Source organism: Rhipicephalus microplus, chromosome 6 (assembly GCF_043290135.1).
Source record: "Rhipicephalus microplus isolate Deutch F79 chromosome 6, USDA_Rmic, whole genome shotgun sequence".
NCBI classification, from domain to species: domain Eukaryota; kingdom Metazoa; phylum Arthropoda; class Arachnida; order Ixodida; family Ixodidae; genus Rhipicephalus; species Rhipicephalus microplus.
In genome coordinates, this window is record NC_134705.1 from 32,250,265 (window position 1) to 32,274,489 (window position 24,225).

General features: G+C 47.4%; 1 protein-coding gene across 1 annotated transcript in view; it reads left to right on the plus strand.

Annotated features, from left to right (window-relative positions):
• The window catches only part of LOC119167686 (chymotrypsinogen B), a 495,108-nt gene that overhangs the window by 27,435 nt on the left and 443,448 nt on the right, over window positions 1–24,225 (plus strand). Inside the window, exon 2 of the mRNA XM_037419206.2 lies at window positions 5,703–5,741. Coding sequence (XP_037275103.2) covers window positions 5,703–5,741 — 39 coding nt within the window. The remainder of the gene's footprint in view (window positions 1–5,702; window positions 5,742–24,225) is intronic.

Consider the following 24,225-nt stretch of genomic DNA (forward strand, 5'->3'; position numbering starts at 1 on the left):
AATGCCATCACTGTAAAAGATATCTCCGACGCACCCACCCTTTCCCGAAGGGGACTGTGTGACGCCCGTTTTCGTATTCCGCCTTCCAATGGGACTCACACTGTTTACGAGTTTAAACGAGTTTAGAACAGTTGTCTATAAAACTATGAATGCTCTCTTCAATAATGAAGAGATCAGCTAAAACACATTTAAATATTTTATTCCACTGAGCGCAGTAGCTGGCAGGTTCTAGATTCTTCCCAAAGTTCAGAAAAAAAGTCATTCCGATAGACCAATCTTTTCTAGAATTGGAAGCGTGACTAACAAGGCTTCCCGTTATGGAGACAGCCATATCTGCACCATTTCATCCACAATTTACTCTTACACCAAGAATACGAATCATTTCTTAACAGATATTCTGGATTGTTCAGTGAACTAGGAGCGTGGGAGGAACACAAACAAGAAGCGAAGGGGAGGCACACAGCACTTCTTGTGTGTGTTTCTCCTACTAGCCCATATATTTATCTTGTTGCGAAATATTCTTGACTTGCAGGTTCGTCAAAATTTGTTTCTCGTTACGTTAGATGTTGCGTCACTATATACTATTATCGCTTGTTCAGATGGCATCAAGGCAGTCCTCTGCGCGTACATTGATTACGAAGCCGACAAACCAGTTTCCCCATCCACCTTAGCTACATTGCTTAAGCTCATCCTGTAACCTAAATATTTCGAGTTTGATGAGACACATTAGTTCAGATTAGCTGTGCATCCATGGGCACAAGAATTGGACCAAACTATGACAATATATTTATGAGACTTATTAAAAGCCAATCTATACCAAAAAAATAGAAGCCATTTTACTACAAGCGGTTCATCGACGGCATTTTTATATTCTGGCTTCCTAGTAAATCGCAACTTTTCTCTTTTATAGCAGCTTTCAACGACGCTCATTCGAGAATTTTTTTCTCGTATTTGCATTTGCCTGTCAACATAAACTTCTTTGATGTCAAGGTCACTGTACGTGATGGGAAGCTCATAACTAATCTCTAAAAGAAACCCATCGATCTACAGCAGTATCTTAATTTGAGTAGTAATCATGTTCAACTGAATATTTGTAGTATTGCCTACAGCCAAGAAGTCCGTTTTAGAAGGATATGCTCTGATAGACGTGAATTTTCCCGCAACTGTGAGCAACTTCGAAGCGCGTTTGAAAAACAGTTATCCGTCCTGTATAATCACATATGCTATCAAATGCGCAGAAGAGCTCGATTATTCAGATCTTCTGGGTGCTGACAAAAGATGGAAAGAGAGTTCACTAATAACCTAATTTTGACACAAGCGGCCTCAGCTCCAAACGCCAACCATATTTCAAAGAAACATTTAGACATTTTATTGCAGAGCGAGCGGTTGAAAGAAATCTTCACGGAAGAACCCCGCGTGGTCTACGGACGATCGCGGAACCTCCATGATTTACTTACTTTATGTACAACCCCACGTTCATGTCATGAAGGCTGTCATAACCACAAAAAGCCTATTGCAACAGGTGTGCGCACATGACCATATACAAAACAGTATCAAGTATTTATGCAAATTTTCACTAACAATCAGCGGTGACTACACTTGTGACAGTGGCAATGTTGTATATCTCCGAGAGAGTATAACAATTCAAGCTCAATGCATACGTCAAACAAAAACTAGTTTCAGAATTCGTTTTGATAATCATCGTGCACACGCCGTAAGCCTGCCAGGTCAACTGTCGTGCCAGAATAACAGTATGCCTGGCCATGGTATCGATAAAATTAGGGCTACCATTATCCAGTCCGGCTTTAAAACGAACCATTATAGATATTGCTTGTGGTATCAATAAAAACGTGAAAAAAATTTACCTTTCTTGAAACAAAATAACATGGCTATTTATAATATTACTTTATTTGCTCGGGATGGTGGTTCTATTTGCAGCGGGATTTTTCTTTTTTTTTTGAACATGTCATGCAATCCGCACCGTGCACCACGTTGTTGATACGTAAGGAACATTTCAAACGTGTATATTCACGTACCTATCAAGCTTGTCACCTTAACAGTCTTTTTAAACCGATATCAATTGCTATTTTATTGCCAATGTACTAACTGCTGTACGTATTGTTCGAGACGTGAGCCTATAAAAGCGGCTACATTGTAACAGACCTATGTACTTCGTGGAAGGTAATTTTGTGTCACGCCCGCAGGTGTGTTACGCGAACAGAATGGACACGAGACACCATATGAAAATACTCAAATAATGTCACAATTGCCAATACATCATGAATATGAATGCTTCATACAAATATCAGAATGCAAGTGACACCTTAAACAAAATAGACAACTCAATTCACCGAACACAACAATCGTCTCAATTGAAAGTATAAGACAGTGCATACAGAACAATAGCTCACAGATTATTGTCCATTATCCAACGCTATGCAGTGATAACCAATGTTCGTTGCTCGGTGGCTTTCCAGTGGTGGTTTGCAGCTCCAAATCAATGTTGACGACGGTTGCGACCGACAGAGTTGGTGATATCAACGCTTGGCCTCGCGCGAAGATACGGGCCGCTTCCTCCGTGCGTGCCTGTTAGCACCTGCCTGATCCGAATTTCAGCTTAAATCTCCTCCAAATCACGCTCTCTGCCCTGGGGTCATCCGACACCGGCCCAGGACGCGGCCATTTCTGGTTTCTCCCATCAAAAGCCAGACGCCCAGTGCCGGAGCACTTTTGTATAAGTCTATTGTTTGAATTCCGAGTGCCTGGGGATGGTCTTTGAATTGTGTCTTGTTGGACGATTGCGTCTAGCTGCTGCCTTATGGGCAAGCATCTTGTGTCTTCCAGGAAAGCATTCCAATCACTACATGCTTACTCTGACGAAGGCCGTACCACGGCTGAAACTTTAGTAAAAGCATTTCTTGTTTTATAGTGTGCTACCTTCAACTTCACTCCAGTACAAGACCTTTACGTCAGCCGAGAAGGCTTCAAATCCTTTACCAGAGTTGGCTTCTATGAATGTGGAAACGTCCTTAGAATCTTTTGTCATGACGGGATCATTTATCTCTAGCAGGTCTAGCTTGTCTAAAAGATAACTTGCAATAGCCTTCTGCCACGTGACCTTTTCCGATACAATTACTCTAAATGTAACGCATTTTTTCTGCGTCTTGGCACTAAAAATTACATCAAGGCTGATATTTCTACTTTTTCCGATTCCTTTGAATACGCTACTTAGCTTCATGTCACGGCACAACACGACAGCTCGGCTGTTCACTTTCCGACGAAGTTCCTTTGTGTTCCCAGAGCACAGCATTTACAGTATCGCTTGCTTTCTTCTCGTAGCTACTACAAGAAAAAACTGCGAATCCCCCTTTCTTATCTGCTGGTACAGAGCATTTATAGCAAGGTAATTTCGAATAGTGAGGATCACATTTCCTAAGAATCTCACTCCCTCAGAGTTCGTTCTTATGCCTTCCTCTTGTGGTAGACGCCTGGAAATCTGCCACACCAGCGAGAGTAGCCCAGTTTAGTCCTATTTGTTTCAGTGGTGAACTTGGGTCCTCGTTCCAAGACCTGATGCACTTTATCCGGCAAGGAAAAACATTCGGGAACGTGCACCGTATACCTTTGTCGTTCAACGAGTTGTTACCTCGGAGCTGCCACAGCTGTTGTTGCCACAGGTACTCCGTTATTTGATCGGCAAGGTTCAGGTACCTCTGGATTTGTACACTCGCCGTTCTTTGTTCATACGCACAGTGCAGCTGCGTGCCGAGGTGAGTCTTTAGTCGAGGTGAGTCAGGCGTGTCGCTGCCACTCAGCACGTGAGAATTCACGTATCTGCGCAAGCCTTCAGATTATATTTGCATGTGTATATATATGTGTACACATGCATTTATATTTGTTTTTGCTTTATTCACCGTGCTCACATTAGTGTCACTCGTGAGACAAGTGCATAAATGTTCCTGGTTTCCGAGAAGAAATTATATGTTGGAAGTTAGCACTCCGTCTGTATAGATGTGCCTTTGTTTATTGTTGTCCTTTACGTGGGCTACAGATAAACTTACTGAAAATGCGTTACTTAGTAGCCCGCATCACCTCTTTCGTGAAAAAACACAGCAACGGTGGTTACGCAGGAAAGCCGGAAAAGCAGTAAGGCACCCCGTGAATCCTAGACCATGTCGGCATGCTGACGGCTTCCCTATGCTTACGGAGGACCACTGACAATCACAACATGCGTTTCGTGTGGAATTTTCATCGTCATATTTTGAGACACAAATGAACAATATGTTAGGTGTCCACTGTTCGTGGTGTATTACGGAGCGATGTCGATATGTGTATACTTACAGCGACGATACCGCTCGCAGGCCACTCGCTGTGCGCCGCCGGCCGCACGATGATTCATACCCGCGCATGCCTTCACGCTTGATAGTTGACAACGACGGTCACATGAAGAGAGAGACAAACCTTTATCTGTGCGCTAATGCAAGAGATGCGATTTTCACCGAAAAAAATTACATGTGACGTTTCCTTCGCGTGTACCAGCAATGCACTCACATCGCCGGCCAGCTTGACGCCGATGTCGTACAAAGCCCACTTTTGTGGCCAGTGACTGTGCGGGTGCAAGACCGCTGATGAACACCTTGCGATTGTTGGCGCAACCAGGGTTCTTCATGGTTTTAATTCAGCATATTGAAGCGAGTTATCCACAGTTTCTGTGCTCTGAGGCTTTCACTAGTTTTCAGCCCATCCATGCCAGCAGGCCGGAAACGTGAGGGCACTTACTGAATGCACTGACGTGTGTTGAGCATGTTTTCATAATAGCTTTTTATTCGTTTAATATTGCTTCGCTTTCACTGTGGCGTACAGCTGCTATAAATTGTTTTCGTGATAGCCGACCAGGCCGAGCATTAAAGTGTAGCATCGGCAGAACGCAATCGGCGCGCAGTTACACTTCCAGTTGGTCCCTTCGTTGTTGGGTGTTTGTGCACGACGCGCTCCCTCACTCATTTAGTGCCTGTTGTACAAACTATTTGTTCGTTGATTCAACTACTGCAGTTAGTCCAACTTTGCATAATTGTGGCTTGTGTGTGGCCGTGATGTTATTAGGCCGAAAATAACCTCATAGGACACCATGCTGATTATTCTAAGGCAGGCTTAGTGCTGGCATTAAAAGCTTCAAAATGAATTTAAACAGCCCGTGCCTTAAGGTATCACCAGAAAAAGTTTCTGACGCATTTATTGGATGCACGGGCGCACTTATGCTCTCATTAGAATGACAAACAATTCAAAAGATTCCTCTGGTTTGAAAACATCAGCCAACTTTGTCGACCATCCCTGACGCGTTGCCAGGTTTCATCGTATAACCATGCAGCAAAACGCAGCGAGCTGAGGGGTGTATCTGACTTTTTCGTAGTAGTCGGCTCGTTCTAGAAGGCGTGTCACGAAAGGTCGGGGAGAACCCACGATTCGCCGAATTCGGGCCACCCTGCATAGCGATCCAGAAGTGAAATAACAAATATGCTTGGTAATGCTTTCTGACACTGACACTGATGACGCAATCTCTATAAATGTGTCCATAAATGTGTATAAAGAAAGATCCCAATCATGCAAAAAATAAACTGAATTTATCACGATGTTTCCAAAACAAACTTTTATCGGTGGTTGACTGATAACAATGCTGATACCCTACAATTGCGTATTTGCAGCATTCTTCGTACAGTGCAAGTTGTCACCTACAGCTTCAGGTATGTATGAACGTCCGTAGCCCTCTTGGTAGTGAAGGACGGGAAATGATATGTGTTTCGTGAAGAACAGGCAAATGTGCGAGGCCTACAGGGTAAAGCGCTTAACCATGTTTTCTGGTTTGTAGTTGTCAGCTTTATATCCTACAATATTGTAAACCGTCTCGCCAACCAAGCCATTTCACTAAACACTGTTTTGCACAGCCAAAAACGGGGAGTATATAGTCGTTATAACTGGACAATTCTGTTGATTGGTGAAGATAACAAATAAATATTTATTTTTACTTAAGAGCACTGTTATGACTATCAAAGGCTCAGCTCCCCATATATGAAAGGTGGCTATTTTCTGGCCTGAAATGGCCAACAATAGTTTTTTTTTTCACAGGCGGTCGTAAGTACTATCTCGCTGCAATAAAAAGTACTGCAACAACAAATTAGTTTCTATATCTCTCATTCGTTGTCCTAGCAATAGTAGAAAGTGACTCCAACACATAAGCAGTATGGTTCGCGCTAGACTGCTACATAGAAACATGCATTATTCTGGGCTCACAGCCTATATGAACAAAGTAATCTACTTGCTTCTTGTGGAGCTCAAACCGCAATAGAAGATGAAAATGAAATTTCAGCAAAATTATTTTGACAGTGCAGGCGTGACTTCCCACTTGCTCGAAGGACATAATCTCGAAGCTTTCAGCAGGTTCCATGCAGTAAAAAGGCTTTTATAATTTAGTGGTTGTCGGCATCCGGGTGTTTCTAAAATAGCCTGTGATATTTGATCATCATTGTAAGCACATTTGGAAGCAAACTTTTTACGTTATATACACTTAGGAAAAGGTGTTTGTATTTCATATTTCGTTTTTGTATGCTATCTATATTGCGAGACCCACACGAAGCAATCATTTTTCCACAAACGTCACTTCCGTTTGCGTTATAAAAATACACGTCTCCGAAAATGGCGTACTGAGCTCGCCATAGCGTTATCACACAAGTGATCTTCTGTTCGCCTTGAGGCGATTTCGTCCGACATACCATAATATCCGTTTCACATAGCTAATGGTTGCCCGTTTCAACGAAGTTGCAATGCGATCTTGAATGCAAGTGAACACCAACCAGATTTAAAAGCGAACATTTTTTGAGTGTGAGATCGAGACGGCTGCGGCTATAGCTTAGCGGGAATATTGGCTGAGTGAGTGCCGAGAAAATCCGCTGCCCACGAATTTGGTTGGAAAAGGTTACTCTGGCCTCACGTGTCAGTGTATGCACGGTTTTTCAATAATTGATGCTCCCTCCTTCTTATCTTTCTTGAGGATCAGCCGCTTTTAAATGGCAAAGGGTGCATTTTTTTAGATCATTTTTTTGTAATTTCACGGTACCACGTTACATTGGTGCCTTTCGCTGTTGTATTTATTTATTTTATGCACGACCGGATTTGTCGCCTGTGGCGGCTTTGGAGGCTTGCTTTGCAGAGTGGGTGCGTTTTTGAGCCGTGTAGGAGGTACAGGGTAGTGAGAGAGCAGTGTGCAACGGGAAAGAAAGAAATGAAGAGAATGAATAATTCAATGCAAAACTTTCATATTAGGTACAGCTCAGTGATCATCGAATTTTCGTTCTAAAGTTTGTAACGTTGTCATTTGGTAAGTTGTTTTACTCAAAAAACAAATAATATTTTATAAGACCACTGAAATATTGGCCAATCGCCCCCCCCCCCCCCCCCCCCCCAGTAGGTATGAGCTACAAGTGAAGGCCAAGAACAAAAACAAGCACGCAAGCACCGAGCTTCCCTTTCACTCTAGGGTGTTATCATGGGCGTCGAAGCAGTCGCAAATAATAGAAAGACGGACAATAGTGAAGAAAGAAAGAGAACGAATGGAACATAATGGTAATAAAAGAAAAATACACACTTGAGCTTTGCCTGCAAGAGTGCAACGCCGTGGCGTATTCGGGAGGGCGGTGGCGTGCATATTTATTTATTTATTTATTGTACCCTCAGGGCCAGAGGCATTGAAGAGGGGAGTGGGTTTACAAAAAATGGATTCAGAAGGTGAGTAAAGGGGAGTACAGGATTCAATGTTTACTGAATAATCAATTTTAGCTGATAACAAAGTTAGGACACAAAAGTAGAACAAAAGAGATCTAGTGTACATATTTTAAATAATCCTAGTATACAATTCTAGCTACAAAACACATCAGAACACGCAAGAACATAAAAAAACGAAAAAGGCACACGTAATAAGTAACCTCAGTTTACAATGTTTGTTAGTGTAGCGCGAAACAGCTGATAATCAGTAATCGCAGCAGTCGCTCCAGGAAGCTGGTTCCAGTCTTTGCTGGTGCGTGGGACAAAAGATTCTGAACACGTTCTTGTTTGGCATATAGGTATACCAACTTTGTGCGCATGATCGATGCGAGAGGACACGTAGGACGGTGAAAGAAAAAGATTAGCACGAAGGTGGGGGCTGTTATGGAAGATTTTATGAAAAAGGCACAGGCGAAAAAACTTACGACGAGAAGAAAGGGAAGTAAGCTGCAACGAGTTTTTCATAGCTGTAACGCTTGCTGTTCGATCGTAATCGTGTAGGATAAACCGGGCAGAGTTATTTTGGACCAGTTCGAGGGCTTTGATCAGATAAACCATGCTGGGATCCCAAACTGAAGCAGCATATTCTAATTTACTTCTAACCAAGTTCTTATACATCAGTACTTTTAGAGAGGCAGGTGAAGAAGAAAAATTGCGACGAAGATAGCCTAACATACGGTTTGCATTGTTAATAATGTTGCTTATGTGAACGGACCAGGTCAGGCAAGAAGTAATGTGCACACATAAGTACCGGTAGGATGAAACACAATCGAGTAGAACATTACTAAGATGGTACGAGGCGGGAGTGGTTGAAGTTCGACATACGCGTAAAACTTTACACTTTTTAATATTAAGGTTCATTAGGCAAAGACTGCACCAGTTTGAAATAGCGTTAAGGTCGTTTTGTATAATACTAACATCGCTTGTGTCGTTAATTTCACGAAATATCACACAATCGTCAGCGAACAGGTGTATGTTTGATGAAACGCAATCAGTGAGGTCATTGATGTAAATTAAAAATAAGAGGGGGCCCAGGACTGAGCCTTGGGGTACGCCCGAATTAACAGAACATTCTGGGGAATTATATGAGTTGGCTGCAACAAACTGTGTACGGCCACTCAAAAAGTGTTCAAGCCATTTGAACACATCACGATCAAGGTTAAGTTTCAGGAGCAGGGTTTGCTAAGTTTCAGGAGCAGGAGATTATCGGACACTTTCTCAAAGGCTTTTGCAAAATCTAAAAAAAATACAGTCCGCTTTGGAGCGACGGTCAAGAATGCGGTGAAGCTGGTGTGTAAAAGACAGTAATTGGGTTTCACATGAAAATCCCTTTCGAAAACCATGTTGTGCATCCGTGAAAAATGAATTGGATTCGAGAAACGTTACGATGCTTGTGTACAAGACATGCTTCAAGACTTTACAAGGAATGCATTCGTAAGGGATATAGGGCGGTAATTTAAAGGAGATTCTTTGCTACCTGATTTGTGAACGGCGACCACCTTACCAATTTTCCACTGGATGGGTAGGAACCCGCTGTCAATGGATTGTTGAAAAAGTTTGGTAAGAAGAATTGAAGAATACGAGGCCGTACCTTGAAGAAATTTAGAAGTTATATGATCGACACCTGGGCTTGAAGCGGGCTTAAGTGACTATTATTTTAGAAATTCCCCGAGTGTCAATAATAATTGAATTCATGAGTGGATAATCGTGCAGCTTTGGGGAAGGAATAGATGTACTGGAAGAAACCACAAAATTACTACAAAAAAACCTGTTCAGGAAAACCGGACACTCATTGTCGGGAATGGATTCGTCATTATGGTCTAGCAGTTTAATTGACTCAGTCGTGCTTGGATTAATTACACGCCAAAAGCTTTGAGGATTGTTTAGAAGCAGGCAAGGTAAGGTACTTTGGAAAAAGTTGGATTTTGCATTTTTGACAGCGGATACATAGGAATTGTTGGCTACTTTGTATGCAACCCACCGAGCGTTCGTGGGCAGCAGTTTCGCTTTACGGTAAAGGCGCTTCTTGCGGTTTGATAGACGTTTTAAGTAGGCATTGTACCATGGAGCTCTGGCATGCGAAGAGATTTTGCGAAGCGGGATGTATTTGTTGGTTAGCTCGTCGACTTTTCGCAGGAATAAGTTCCAGTTAGCTTCAACTGTACGATTGTCGAAATTGTCTAGAAAAATGTCAAGAAAAGTGGACAGTTCAGTGTTAATGGCATCGAAATTTGCTTTCTTATAATCACGAATTTGCTTAGTTGTCTTACGTGTTTCTAGAGCTGGTACTGAGATGTCGAAAGAAAGGATTAAATGATCAGATAAACCGGGTAAATATGTCATGCACGAGACAGAGTCGGGGCGTGAGGTAAGTACGAGGTCTAGTACCGTTGCTGTGCTGTCTGTTATTCTCGTCGGCTGGGTAACTAGTTGGGTAAGGGTGAAGGTTGAGCAAAGGTTCAGAAAGTCGCTAACTTGTGAGGAACTTGAATTAAACATGGGCGATTCGGAGGACCACATAATTTGAGGGAAATTAAAGTCACCTAATAAGAAATCGGGGTGCTTGGCAGGCGAGTTACTACGGTATTAAGAACATCGTGTAAGGAGGCAGTAAAAGTTGGCGGGGCGTTAGGGGGGCGATAACATGCCGCAAAAATGAATTTCTGGTGCGCCACCTCAACACACGATAAGATAATTTCAATATCGGTTTCAACAGCAACCTGGTAAGAATCGTGTGCATTCAAAACAGCAAGCATAACGCCACCGCCTTGGCGAAGGGTACGGTCACAACGGTAAATTGTGATGCGGGACGCATCGTAAAAAATTTCCGTGTTCCGAATGTTATTATTCAGCCAAGTTTCGGTTAACGCGATAACATTAGGTCTGCACGTGTCTACGATAGAGTTAAAAGAATCAAGTTTATTAAGCACACTCCTGACGTTCGCAAGAAGTACAGATAAGCGTGACGGGGGCGGCAATCGCCCACATCCCCTCGCGTTTTCCTATCGTGTCTCTAGGTTTGCTGCTTGCGTAGCGTCTAGGCCGTTGTTTTGCGATGCTTTGCGTTGATGCGTTTCAGGGTGGGGAAAGTTACTCGTTTCTGTTACAGTATCGGTTAAAGAGTCATATACGTAGCATTGTTGGTTGACATACAGTTTCGTGTAGCGCAATTTGTATTTCGGGGATCCAGGTAGACCTTTAGCGAATTCAGACAGTTTCTTTCGTGCCTCACGAGTCGCAGGCGAAAAGTCTTCGGATACCCAAATACTGGATTCTTTAAGTTTAGCGCGCGCTGATAATTCATTATCTCAGGTTTTAAAGGAACAAATTTCATTATAATGGGGCGGGGTTTGGATGCAGATAGCGTCCCTATACGGTGAGCTCTTTCGACGTCTGAGGGGGGTATTTCGACGCCAAGTGCGGAGTGTAACGCGGCAAGTGCTTTCTCCTCCGTATCGTTCCACGTTTCTTTCGAATCTGATATACCATGAATAACGACGTTATTTCGTCTGGAGCGATCCTCTAAGTCATCCAACCGCGTCTGTAACATCTCTTGTTGGGACGTCAGATAGGCGGTGGAGCTCCTAATTGACACGATATCTTCCTGAAGTGCATTTAGGGTTTTCGATTCATGGTCCAAGGTTTCAAGGCGGGTGAATATATCTGAGAGACTAGTTTTTATAGTCTCCTGGTTATTTTTTATTGCTTTAACATCCGTGGTTAGATTGGCTTGGCTCTCAGTTAGGTGAATTGTTCGTTCGTTGATACCTTTGAGTATTTCAAGTATGGCGGCACTACGTACAGGAGTTTGTTATTCATCTATGTCTGTGCTGGAACTGCGAAGAGTAGGGGGGCCAGGGTTAGTTTCTACGTCGCCAGAACAAAGCAACAGCAAACTCACATCTAAGCATTCTTTCAAGATAACACACAGCTCACGTGGGCATGGGAGCACGACTAAGAAACGATTGTCACTTTTTTTAGCATGCAGTGGAGTATATGTACACACCTGTGGGGCGAAGAAGATCAACATGTTAGCCATGCTTTCGCAGTGGCTGCTCCCATGCCCACTGAAAGCGGGGAAGGATTTCCGGAGCCTTAAGTAGTCTTTGGGTCCAGGGGTCGCTGTGGAGTCTGTGCCCTTGTGCGCAGAAGTGAAGGGCAATGACGATGCCTCGATGATTGCGCGCGCAGAATTGTCCGGGAAGGCTGGTACCGTATCGGTGTCGGCACCGAGAAACAGACACGAGGCAGGGCAGGGTGTTGCAATCAGCAGAGAAGCTGACAAGGTCAAAACAACCTGTGGGGCGAAGAAGATCAACATGTTAGCCATGCTTTCGCAGTGGCTGCTCCCATGCCCACTGAAAGCGGGTGTAGCGGCCGGAAATGTCGGCTGCCGGAGGCAGCGAGAAAGGAGACGTGAAGCAGGTTTGGAGTTGCAGGGCAAGACTGTTTATTTCCACTCCGTGCGAGTGACGGGAGCTCCCCTCGACGAGGGAGAGAATGAGGCACCCCCGCGTTCTTCTACAAGAAAGAGGAAAAGGGGGGGCCACCGAGCGAGCAGACGTAGCATGCAGCCGGTCTAATCCCCAGAGCCGGCCCCGACAACACGTTGTTCCCCGAACACGGAGGAGGAGGAGCTGGCGCCGCGAGTGGGCGCGCTGTCGACGGCCGGCTGCAGACGGGATAGAAAAGAATGCGGTGGTGCTTAGCAGCTTCCGCTACAAAGGCTCCCCCCCTAGATTGCGGAGCTTTTAAAGAAGGACAGCAGTTACGGGCTGAATAGTGAAAGGTCACAGTCCAATGGTTAGCACTGAAATCGTACGTGAGAGGCTGCTTGAATGGAAACTTCAATATGAGCAGGCTTGGCGCGGTCAACGGCGACGACTTCTCGTTTCCCCCGCACGTCGATTGCGATGGTTTTGTTAGTACGTCCCAAAACTTTGAATGGGCCATCGTACGGCGGAGTAAGGGGCGGCTTCGTTGCGTCGTGTCGCACGAACACATGGGTAGCAGAGTCCATGTCAGGAAAAGTGAAAACTTTCCTGTTGCGGGCGATGCGAGGTGCTGTTGGCCTGAGTTGCGCGAGCCATGCGCGCAGCTTCTCGATGTGATCGGAGGCTGTTGGGGCGGAAGGTGTCTGGTCGGAGAAGAATTCTCCCGGGAGGCGCACTGTTGAGCCGTAGACCATTTCCGCTGCGCTGAAGCCGAGGTCTTCCTTCACCGTTGAGCGTAGGCCAAGAAGAACGAGCGGGAGCTTCTGCACCCAGTGCTGGCGGTCGAGTTTCGCTGCCAGTGCGGCTTTGAGTTGCCGGTGGAAGCGCTCAACCATTCCGTTGCTGGTGGGGTGGTAGGCGGTTGTATGCTGCAGCTTCGTGCCCAGGAGCGTTGAAAGTGCGGAAAAGAGGTTGCTCTGGAATTGCCGTCCCCGGTCAGTTGTTATGCGGGCGGGGCAGCCAAAGCGGGACACCCATGTTTGAATGAAGGCCTGCGCGACGGTCTCAGCTGATATGTCCGCAATTGGTATAGCTTCGGGCCACCGGCTGTACCTGTCGATGCATGTGAGCAGGTACCTAAATCCTTGGCAGGGCGGTAGTGGTCCCACGAGGTCAAGGTGAACGTGGTCAAACCGCGACTCAGGAGTCCGAAATTCCTGTAGTGCAGCCCGATTGTGGCGAGTCACTTTCACTTGCTGACACGTTTCACATGTCCGAGCCCATCGTCGCACGTCCGCGTTGACTCCGGGCCAAACGAAGCGTTGCGTTATCAGCCGCTGGGTGGCACGGACACCTGGGTGGCTGATGGAGTGGAAAGTGGTGAATACCACTCGGCGAAAGTTCAGTGGGACAAAAGGTCGGGGTGCTGCCTGGGAGGTATCGCAGGTTATCGTGCTCTGGACGTAGGGAAGTGCAACCTCCGAGAGCACGAGTGAAGATCCCCCTCCCTTCAGTCTTGTCAACTCGGGGTCGTCCCGCTGAGCTGCGGCCATAGCTTCGAAGTCCAGGACTTCTGTGCTGGAAGCATTGACGCGAGACAAGGCGTCAGCTGCTTCGTTTTCGACCCCGGGAACGTGGCGGATGTCTGTAGAAAACTCGGAGATGAATGAGAGCTGACGGATCTCTCGTTCTGAGTAGGAGGAACTGTTGTTTTTGAATACGTAGGTGAGGGGCTTGTGGTCTGTCAAGATGTAGAACTCACGGCCTTCGAGGAAGTAGCGGAAATGCTTAATGGAACAATATATTGCGAGCATCTCCCTTCCAAAAGTGCTGTACCGTGCTTCTGCAGGCTTCAGACGTTTCGAAAAGAAGCCCAGTGGCTTCCACTGGGCGCCCTCCTGTTGCTGCAGCACTGCTCCGACCGATGTGGAGGAAGCGTCCACCATGAGGCGTGTAGGAGCTTCAGGCCGTGGATGAATGAGAAGGGTAGCCGCGGCTAGCTCGTCCTTAGCTTTCTGGAAAGCGTTCTGGTGTTCGTCAGACCAACAAAATTCTGGTGCCTTTTGGTCGTCTCGGCGCAGCAGGTCGGTCAATGGCTGGAGCACTCGAGCACAAGACGGAATGAAGCGCCGGTGGAAGTTTAAGAGCCCGAGGAACTCCCTCAGCTTGCGAAAAGATGTTGGAGCTGGAAACTTCTTGACGGATTCCACCCTCGATTCCAATGGCATAATGCCTTCAGCAGTGATGTGGTGGCCGAGGAAGTTGAGCGCCTCTACTCCAAACACGCACTTTTGAGGTTTCAACACCAGACCGTGCTCATCCAAACGCTGAAAGAGCTGGCGGAGGTGCTCTTCGTGCTCCGCAGGCGTTCTGCTGGCCACCAAAATGTCATCCAGGTAGACAAAGATGAAAGGAAGACCCCGGGTGACCTCATCCATGAACCTTTGAAAGGTCTGTGCGGCATTTTTCAAGCCGTAGGGCATGCGGACAAACTCAAACAGGCCGAACGGAGTTGTTATGGCTGTTTTTGGTATGTCCTGCGGTTCGACGGGGATTTGGTGGTATGCCGCTACAAGGTCGATCTTGCTGTATATTTTCGTACCTGCCAGCCGCGCGCTGAAATCGTGAATGTGTGGCAGAGGATACTGGTCCGGCGTTGTCGATGCGTTCAAGGCTCTGTAATCACCACACGGGCGCCAATCGTCGTCCTTAGGCACCATGTGTAGCGGCGATGAATGGTTGCTAGACGAAGGGCGAACAATTCCCAGCTGCAGCATATGCTCGAACTCCCTGCGTGCAGCTTGAAGCCTTTTGCTGGACAGCCGTCGTGGCCGGGCGGTGACTGGCGGCCCGGTGGTGACGATGTGGTGAGTCACGTTATGTTTCACCGGCTGTTCCGTGTTGCGGGGCTTGGTGAGCGAGGGGAATTCGGCCAGGACGTGGTGGTAGGCTGATACTGGCTGGAAGGCGCAGATGCCAGATGAGCAGATGTTTGACTCCAAACCACGTACTTTGAGGGATGTGTTGTTATCCTTGAGGCAACGGTCACGTACGCTCACATCCAGGTTGAAGTGGCTGAGAAAATCTGCTCCGAGTATGGAGAAATTAACATCCGCCACCACGAAGACCCAGCGAAACAGGCGCCTGAGTCCGACGTCTATTGTCAGCGAGCGGAAGCCGTACGTAGCGATGGCAGTGTTGTTCACTGCCTGCAGCGACGATGTGTTCTTGCTACGTCGGCGATCCTCGGGGGTTGCCGGGACAATAGAGATTTCGGCTCCCGTGTCGACTAGCAGGCGCGAGTTGCTTACGCGGTCGACTACGAAAAACAGGCGGCTGGGTGGAGGGCCGATGTCGTAAGCCGCCGTTAACGACTGGCCGGAGCGTTTCCCGGAAACGAGCAAGGTTGAGTGCAGCGGCTAGCACCCGTGCCGAAACGACGGTGGTACCAGCAAACTCCGTCCTGTGTATCTCGTGCATGGCTTCTCTGGGAAGAGCTTGGGTGTCTTGAAGGAGATCGGTTGCGTCGTTGCTCGTCCTGTTGGGGAGCGCCAGATAGCACAAGTTTCTGCATGGTCTCGGTAAGGTGTTGCAGTTTCTCCTCAAGGCGCGACAGTCGATCTGGTTGCTCATGTGTTCTTGCAGCAGCTATGGGCGCAAAGGTTGGAGTTGAGTATTCCGTGATGCGATCGGCAAGTTGCGCTAGTCGATCAAGGGACGTCTCATTTGAACCCGCGAGAACCACGCGCACCGACTGGGGGAGCCGTTGCAGGAAAAGTTCACGAAGAATTGGGAGCTGGCCGTCCTGACGCGCGTGCACACCGAGTAGTTGCCGCATACGGTGCAGCAGTTGGGAAGGTCGTTGGTCGCCCAGCTCTTCGCGACACAAGAGCTGCTGCAGTCTGCTTTCTTCAGGCGCCTCGAGGCGGTCCAGCACCGTCTTTTTGAGGGTGTCATATTCTTCTTGCGCGGGGGGTGAAACCAAAATGTCGTCGATAGCGTCGGCGATTTCGGGGGGCAGGGCTGCGACGACGTGAAGGTATTTTGTCGACTGCGAGGTGATGTGCCGGAGTTGAAAACGGGCCTCCACTTGGCTGAACCAAACTCTTGGATTTTTCGGCCAAAAATTTGGTAGCTGCAGTTCTGTGGCGATGACCGCAGGCGTGGAGGCAGCAGCGTTGTCGTCGGAGCTCATCGCGGCGTGTTCGTTGAAGCGTTCGGGTCACCAATTTTGTAGCGGCCGGAAATGTCGGCTGCCGGAGGCAGCGAGAAAGGAGACGTGAAGCAGGTTTGGAGTTGCAGGGCAAGACTGTTTATTTCCACTCCGTGCGAGTGACGGGAGCTCCCCTCGACGAGGGAGAGAATGAGGCACCCCCGCGTTCTTCTACAAGAAAGAGGAAAAGGGGGGGCCACCGAGCGAGCAGACGTAGCATGCAGCCGGTCTAATCCCCAGAGCCGGCCCCGACAACACGTTGTTCCCCGAACACGGAGGAGGAGGAGCTGGCGCCGCGAGTAGGCGCGCTGTCGACGGCCGGCTGCAGACGGGATAGAAAAGAATGCGGTGGTGCTTAGCAGCTTCCGCTACACGGGGAAGGATTTCCGGAGCCTTAAGTAGTCTTTGGGTCCAGGGGTTGCTGTGGAGTCTGTGCCCTTGTGCGCAGAAGTGAAGGGCAATGACGATGCCTCGATGATTGCGCGCGCAGAATTGTCCGGGAAGGCTGGTACCGTATCGGTGTCGGCACCGAGAAACAGACACGAGGCAGGGCAGGGTGTTGCAATCAGCAGAGAAGCTGACAAGGTCAAAACAACCTGTGGGGCGAAGAAGATCAACATGTTAGCCATGCTTTCGCAGTGGCTGCTCCCATGCCCACTGAAAGCGAAGAGTAGTCGCATATGACCCCCTCGTATCCCGGTCACACTGGCAAGCTTAGTTTCATTATGACTGAGAGAACTTACGCACGCAGTAGGTCACTTAGACGGCACGCTGCTACACAATAAAGAGTAGTGCATTTCGGAAGTGATGGTAATGGCAGTAGGTACTCAAAGGACCCCTGACAGTTAATGTTTTGTTTGCAACTTTTTAACGGCAGTTTCTAGTTTTTGTATGATAACCCTTGATGTCTGGGGAGGAGTACGCCAGCCACTGTTCTAGGGTCGCAGATATTAGGTTTGTAGGTCTTAAGTTTGTCGACCACCCACCGTGGTTGTCTAGTGGCTAAGGCGCTCGGCTGCTGACCCGTAGGTCGCAGGACTGAATCCCAGCTGTGGCGGCTGCATTTTAGATGGAGGCGAAAATTCTGTACACCAGAGCGCTCAGATTTGAGTGTACGTTAAAGAACCCCAGGTGGTCGGAATTTTCGGGGCTGTCCTTTACGGCGTCCCTCATATTCACATGACTTTAGGACGCTAACCACGAAAATAATTATTATAGGTTTGTAGGAATGTGCTTGAGGTTCTAGCCAATGGCTACACAACCAACCACACAGTCCGACAAAACGTGTGCGTCATCTAGCAAGTCACAGCAGGCCACGCAAGCAGAAGACCCGTCCTGGCCTTGTATGTAGTGCTGAATGTGGAGTGTCGTTAAAGAGAGAGTTTGGCCACTCCACACCAGGGCAGCCTCGCATCTCGTCATGGAGTGTGGAGGATCGGGACAAACCCTGCGATTGTTGCGCGTTTCATGTAATTGTTCGCGCGAGTCTAAACGTAAAAGTAGTTCCTTGCGCTTAAGTGAATCCGCCCTTCACGGGTGGAGGAGGCCCCGCGGGAAAGTTACGCGGGACATGGTGTGTGGCGCTTCATGCCCCTGATTCCCGAGTGACCAAATAAGTACACGTAACAAAAAATTGAATCGTGAATTCTCGAACGCATCATGTGATAATTTCTAGTGCCATTACCTAATTCAAGACGATTTTGTGTTAGTGCGAAAAGCCCTCCTAAACACCATAAGAAAGTAGCGTCCCACAGCGCAGGAGCGCCCGAGACTACGCGCGCTCAAGCTTCGGTGACGCTGAACGCATCGTTTTCAAATCAAGGACTCACGGGCGGTGAAGAATAAAACGATTAAACTTTGTATTGTGGCTCAACACAACAATAAAAAGCAAAGCCTACACAGATGTTTCGCTACTTATGCGGGTGGCACCCTCACTATGTGCTCGTACCAAACGAGGAAAGGTCACCTAGTTCACCTTCACTAATTTCTTGCGAGTGTATTATGCGAAGATCGGGACGAACGCGCCCCCACAGTCATCCCGTTGACGCCGCAGCGCCACTTTTTCATCGCAGGCAATGCGCGTGTCACCTAGAGGTATTAAGAAATTAGGCGCATCTTAGGGGCGAAACTCCTTATGGTCTATGGCAATCCCTCGTCCCTCCGACGTACCCAGTAGCGCCTCCATTTTATACAGTGAATGGCCCTGTCCCAGACAGACAGACAGACAGACAGACAGACAGACAGACAGACAGACAGACAGACAGACAGACAGACAGACAGACAGACAGACAGACAGACAGACAGACAGACAGACAGACAGACAGACAGACAGACAGACAGACAAACGAATGGACGGACGCATCGGCCCCTCATCACCATGCACTCTGTGACACGCTGTGATTATTCCCTTTTTCAAGAATCAAGCGTTCATCGTTCGGCGTATTGTTGTTGCAAGCGTTTGACAGCACGAGCTTACTCGGTGGTGTGGTTTGCAAGATCCATCCGCCACCGGCGCTTCCATTACTGTTCCCGATTTTGCGGGGCTTGGAAGGCTGCTGCATCATCGGTACGCAGTTGCTGCCAGCTCTCCGCCTCCCTTGCCTGTCTTTATGCCAGTACTGTATCATCGACCTGGCAAATGAGACCTCTTTTACCTTTCCACTGTTGGCGCTCTTCTGGAGTTGTCCGAAGCATACCCATGTGAAAGGTTTCCGGAGATATTGATGAGCGCGTGCTTGGCACCATGACTGTGACTATAGATGGACAACATTACAACGCAGCCAATGGCACGCGTGCTTGTGTACGACGTAACCGATAGGACAGCCAATGCAGACCGCTCGTGACACCGCTTCTGGGCAGTTTTTCATTTCTCCTATAGCGATATACAGCTCTACCTGTAAAAAAAAGCGTTCCTGGGGTAAACAGTCAAAACCATGCACCTCGAGAGCAGCCCGCCAAAAGAGCGAGAGGGGTGACGAACAATAGTCCTCGTCGTTTGGCAGCCATTATATTGTGTGCACTTCGTAAATGTTCGCTGACGTCTAGAAGGGCTACTATTAGTAGACTTACTAGCGGGAAGTTACACGACATTACTGTCTACGCCAAACCAGAGATGTCAATTGATGCTTATAACTCAGATCAGTACACACCTTTACTTCAAAACAAATTAACATATTTCCCAGACAACGCTCGTCACTAACAATTAGTCAGAAGTGCCCCCGGATGCAGGACTCTCTAGCAACAAAAGCATCTTGAAGTTCCAAATTTGCCGCCAGCGTCCTTTGTGTACCATATTATTTATTTTTTTGTGGTATGCTATTTAGGTATTATAGTGTTACTTTCATCGGCAGCCCTAAAAAACATCACGCACAAACACGGTGGCTGGGCTGCGGCCGTTACAGGTCATATGCTGGACTTGTTCGCTGTAGTGGTAGATGTAAAGTTCCCGAAAGACAAAATAGCAGAGTAGTTTTGGTGGTTCAGTTTGCCTAATTGTATTGGAATATTTCTACTAATAACATTGATTGCTTAAGATGTAACCTCCACTTTTAATGATACATCTATCAGTCTCGATCGAAATTATTGCTTTGTGTTTTCAAAAGTATTTGTTGTTTTTTGACTTCTTCAATTCTGGTGTATTATTTTATTTTGGTCATGTGAATGGCATTCACGTTTGGTTATGTTTTTCAAACTGCCTTTCATTTGTAACCCACAGAAACTACTAACATGTAATTGCCGAGAGAAATACGGTCACATTTTCGTCTTTTTATGAACGTGTGACTTGCATGTAGCAATATTCTCTTACATGCTTATGTCCTTGTTAAATGTTAACTTTACACTGAAGATTTTTTTCATTTTGGCGGGATTTCCAATTTATGGATGGCAGGCGCCTCGTCAGGCTTTTGTGCTTTTTGCCCATCCACTTGGCAAATTCCACTTTCTTATTTTATGCTCAAGTAACTTTCAATTCAAGTCAATTACTACCGAGGGGCAGACATTCCGCCCAGGCGAAAAGACTTTGTAGCGAGTGTCACTGCACGTTCCCGCATGACAGAGTGCGAATGACACTAGCGGCGCAATGCACACACTTTAATTGCACTTGAGTTACCCTTTGAGACCGCGGTATCGATTGTCAGCTTCACTTCAGCACATGTCTCGGCAAGGTTCTATTGGCGCTAAAGCCCCTAGAACTTCATAAACTAGTGACAATCTTCTCCTTCACTCGCGTTTATCCTCGGCCTCCTCTCCTTCGCACTCGCATTTCGAACGTGGCGCAACCTGCATTGCTCTTGCGTAGCAAACGCCCTCTTGCAAAGAGAGTGCTCGCTCGGCAGGCAGTGCGCTGAAAGCATTCGCGCCAGTCGTCTCAACTCATCCTAAAATTATCTTAACGAGTGTAGCGTGAGCTCATGTCAGCTCTATTTAGTGCCACGTGCAACGCGTACTTGTGATAAGACCTTGATCGAGTCACTCGGAATCAAAGTGACCGGATGTTAACTTCGTGCGCATAACCCTTTAGCAGGCTCTTAAACAAAAAAAAATGTGGTCGGTAGTGAGAACACCCGTTTTTTCTTGACCCATCGTTAAGCGCGTCTCTGAATAAGCTTTACACTGTAAATACCACCACTAGAACGTTCATTTGCGGCTGCTATGGCTAACCTTTCTGATACCTGGGGCAATAGCACCTGCACGGACAATGTGACTGTCTTTCTTTGCTCAGCGCATTGGTGGTGCAAGCTACACCGTATATGGGGTACACAATATGTGCAGAGAGCATTCACAGTGACTGTCATCCAACGAAACAACTCGAGTTGACGCTGCGACACGGGATGGCGATGTTGGCGATGGCCAATTTTAGTGCTTGATCAGGCATCTAAAACCCTAATAATGTGTGAGAAGGCGCACAGCTGATATATTCGAACAGCTGTGGTTGTTTTGTGAAGTGGTTAGACGCACCAATCATACTTAAGAACTGCGCCTTGTGGACGTATCTCACATATGGACTATATCGCCTAACGAATGAGCTAGCGTATCAATGAACTAGTGTGCCACCATACGCGCTCACTTTGCTAGAGCTCCACTCGCGGATATAAACCTTCACACGAAATAGCTAATAAACTATCACGCGAAATGACACGTATGTGTGAGGTCCCTAAACGATGCACGCACCCAATGACTTGAAGCCATGCACGCTTTGCATATCTGCTTGCCCTCGCATCGCGAGTCCCCCGGCTGATTGGTCAGCGCAAAAGAGCCACAGAGAGCAATTTGCTCTGAAATATTCGAGCACGCAACAAAATCCAACGAAGAGTGCCAATCTTAATTTGAGTTGCTGCCCTCCAGTTTTGTTCATTCAGAACAGTAATGCGAAATCTCTCATGTTCCTTAATCACAAATTCGAGTGTCTTCCCGCGCCCATTCTAAGTGCACAAACCAGTACCACGAACTTAAACCAGTCGGCGCTTAATGGCAAGCGGAACACCTAAACATGTATTGTAGACAAAAAAACAGCCCCCGCTAAAGGGTTAGTGAAACCTGAGTGAGAGATCAGGATGTCCTGCACAGTGAACTGTGACTTATAGCCCAAAGTGCAACAACCACTCATGGAAACGAACCGCCACTTCATTCTTGGTTGAAAAGCATTTCACAACACAGCGCGCACGGAAGGACAACTTTGTATGCGTCAAAACAGATGCGCTGCGCCCCAAGGAGTCCGCGCTTCCAGAGCAAAGATGGCAGTTGCGAGCGATTGTAAACAAACGAATACTGCGAGAGATTCCACGTGACGGCAACTGGCCAATACCGACGTGGCTCGGCCACGGAGAGGTGGGAGGAGGGTGAAAAGAGAGGAAAGCGCTTGGATAACCACGTACGTCGCTACTTTACGAAGCTTCAGGGGCTTTATTAAGCGTTGCATACCTCAGTTGCCAGACTTTGGGGTGCTTGTTGCCAAGCTGCTGCAAGATTTGGCAGAGAAAAATTCCCTGTAGCAGTGATTTCTCTGTGAGGATTTGGTGTCGTCCGTGGCGCATTTCGCGAGTGCGTTAGCGACGTTGGCCGTTTTTAATAACGGAATGAACTGCGCGTTGCAGAAGTGTGGGTGCGTTCTGCTGGTGTGTGCACAGCTGTGAAATGAAGAGATTGTGTCTCAGAGTTTGGGACAACGGGAAAACTGAATAGAGTCGCAGCAGGCGGTGCGCTTGCGTTTTTTTTGTACAGCTGATCGTGCCGCGTTGACCACGTGCCACACCTAGCTGTGTTAGCACAAGACATACCGTTTGGACTCGTGTACATATAAAAAATAAACGTGCCAAGGCTGGCTTATTGGGGTACGTTGCTATAAATACAGCTTAAAAACAATAAACACTCGTTATTTGGAATTTAGGTCATTAGTGCTTATTGTCGGTGGAGCCCTCCAGGCGACGGCGGCTCGTCGGGTGGAGTTCCATTTAGAGGCAAGCGCGATTCACGCTTAATGCACTCCAATTGCAGTGATAAAGCAGCCTTCCATGCATATATAGCTGTAGCATATTCGACGTTCCACATTTAGCCAGTCTTGGAACGTTTATTCTTCACATGCACACGATATGTCTTGTGCTGACACAGCTAGGGGAAGCGTACTGTCTTCGTCGTGGCACGTAGTCGGCGCGGCACAATCAGCTGGGCAAAAAATAACAGAAGCGCACCACCTGCTGCTACTCTATTCAGTTTCAAGGTCACCCGTAATACAGTCACGCGATCTCTTAATTGCAGAACAGCGAACAGAGCAAGAGCACGCGTTCCGATTTCTGCAACGCGCGTTTCACGTTTATTCGGTTACTTAAAACAGCCAAAGTCACCTACGCACTCGCGAAATGGGCCGCGGACGACACCAAACTCTCACGGACAAGTCACAACGACAGGAGCAAACTTGTTCGTTAAATCTGATGGCATTTGGCAACAACTACCCTAATGTCTGGCTGTTAAGATACGCAACGCCAAACAGAACCTTGCCCATGTCTCAACCATTCCGTAAGGAAACGAGTGACTATGTGCGTAAAGTTAGGCGTTTAAAACTATCCAAGAATGGCTTCTGCAAGTACAATTGTTCTTTTTTGCGAATCAGCGAATGAGCCACTTTGCGTCCGCAAGGCAGCTGGAGGACATATGTCGGAGTGCTTTGTAATCGGTGGGCATTCAAGATCGTACGCCTTATCCAAGGGTCACACGTTCGGTCTTTGCTAGCGGCAAGTTATCTTTTCCTCCATATTTATTGCGATAAGAATTATATAAACACTTTCGGCTGAATTTTATAGCCATCGCCGGTGTCAAGAACCCCGTCATTCATCACACACACACACACACACACACACACACACACACACACGCACACACACACACACACACACACACACACATATATATATATATATATATATATATATATATATATATATATATATTGTGATGAGCGAGACAGAGAACAAGAGACAACACCCGATCCTGGGCCAGCTGTTTTTATTCTGTACTTCGTCTTCCTCTACCTTACCTATAGCTGCCCATGCTCCCGAGCCCCAGCGTCTTTCTTCGTCTTGACACTCGGCCATGACTGCACGCACGCGGAGCTGGCGGCAAAATTTTCTGCTGGGTGGGCTTGGCTGCATCGGGGTGGTCGTCCCGAACCACAATGCAACATGAAGTGGCGGTCTGGGGCAAGCGTCTCTGGTGGACGACACTGGCTGCCTCGAGCCGGCTGGTCAACGCCATGGGGCGCCTCTGCTTGAA